Source organism: Myotis davidii, unplaced genomic scaffold (assembly GCF_000327345.1).
Source record: "Myotis davidii unplaced genomic scaffold, ASM32734v1 scaffold2042, whole genome shotgun sequence".
Lineage (NCBI taxonomy): Eukaryota > Metazoa > Chordata > Mammalia > Chiroptera > Vespertilionidae > Myotis > Myotis davidii.
In genome coordinates, this window is record NW_006293469.1 from 17,787 (window position 1) to 19,197 (window position 1,411).

At 57.6% G+C, this 1,411-nt stretch overlaps 1 protein-coding gene across 1 annotated transcript in view; it reads left to right on the forward strand.

Annotated features, from left to right (window-relative positions):
- Position 1: 1 nt before the first annotated feature.
- The window catches only part of MCM6 (minichromosome maintenance complex component 6), a gene marked incomplete at its 5' end in the record, with an annotated part of 37,400 nt that continues 35,990 nt past the window's right edge, over positions 2–1,411 (forward strand). The window contains one exon of the mRNA XM_006767151.2: positions 2–99. Within this exon, the coding sequence (XP_006767214.1) occupies positions 2–99 (98 nt within the window). The remainder of the gene's footprint in view (positions 100–1,411) is intronic.

Consider the following 1,411-nt stretch of genomic DNA (forward strand, 5'->3'; position numbering starts at 1 on the left):
CGCGGCGGCCGCGGAGCCGGGCGCCGGCAGCCAGCACGTAGTGGTGCGCGACGAGGTGGCCGAGAAATGCCAGAAGCTCTTCCTGGACTTCCTAGAGGAGTAAGTCGCGGGCTGCCCTTCTTGGCGGAACTTCCCGCGCCGCCCCTCCCCACTTCCGGAGCCCGGGGAGCCCAGTACCCGGCGCGTGGGGCCCGCGCGTGTTCGGAACCGAGGGGTCCCGCGCCTCGGAGAGCGGCCCACCGGACACTTGGGGCTTCACGGGCCCTCTGCGAGGCGTCTGGGGCAGGCCGGGCTGGTGTCCTGGGGTGAAACCACGGCGAGCGCTTCCTCCAACTCACTGTGCCCGGTGTCCGTGTGAGCGCTTGACTCCCGTCGCTCATCCCCACCGTGGCGGCCGTGCGGCCCCGCTGGCCTGTGCAGAAACCGAGGCGTGGCGGAGACCAGTCACTGTCCAGCGAGGCCACCCGCCGGCAGTTTCGAGCGGGAGGCCGAGCTGGCAGAGGAAGCCTGGCAGAGGCCTGAGGGCCCAGACAGCCGGGACCTCGGGAGATGAAAGTCCTAGAGGGGACCCTGTGGTTTGACAGGTGCTCGGGTGAGCCCGGCTCCCGTCCCTCCTTCCCTCCTTCCTTCCAGCCTCCATCCCCACCTTGCTTTTCCCCTCGGGACTCCTGGCCTCCAGTCACCCCTCCCGGGCTTCCCGCCGCCAGTTACTGCCTTACCGGTAGTGCAGATAGTCCCTTTCCGAGCACGGCCTCGGCCGCCTCCGGGGAGACGTGTAAACACTTGGGGATGTCCTATGGCATTCTTTTTGTTGCTGTTATGTGAAATAGTGCATAGCATAAAGTTGACCACGGTAAACTTTTGTAAGTGCAGCGTTCGGTGGGTGCTTTTCCATTACCTGTGCCCATTCTTCCCCAGAACTCTTTTCCTCTTCCCACCGTCAGACTCTGCACCCATTAAACAGCAATCCCCCCCAGCCCCCAGTACTTGGCCACCCCCATTCTCTCTGCCAATGAAGTTGACAGTGCCTCCTACGCTTGCAGTCATGCAGTATTCGTCCTTCTGTGACCAGATTATTTCACTTAGCGTGATGTCTTCAAGGGGCACTTATTTTAATAAATATGTCTATATACATATACATATACATATACACATATACATATATATATACACATATATATATATATATTAGAGGCCGGGCCTTGACTTACGAGTTTAATTTGTTCCAAGACCGAGCTCATTAAGGAGCTTGTTAAGAAGCTCGTTAACTCAAATTACTCTGTCAACTCAAAGCTGGTATCTAAAAAAACTCATTAGTCGGGACACTCGTAAGTCAAGGCCCCACTGTATGCAAATTGACCGAATGGCGGAATGACCAGAATGACAACTCGACCAGTCACTACGAGGTGCA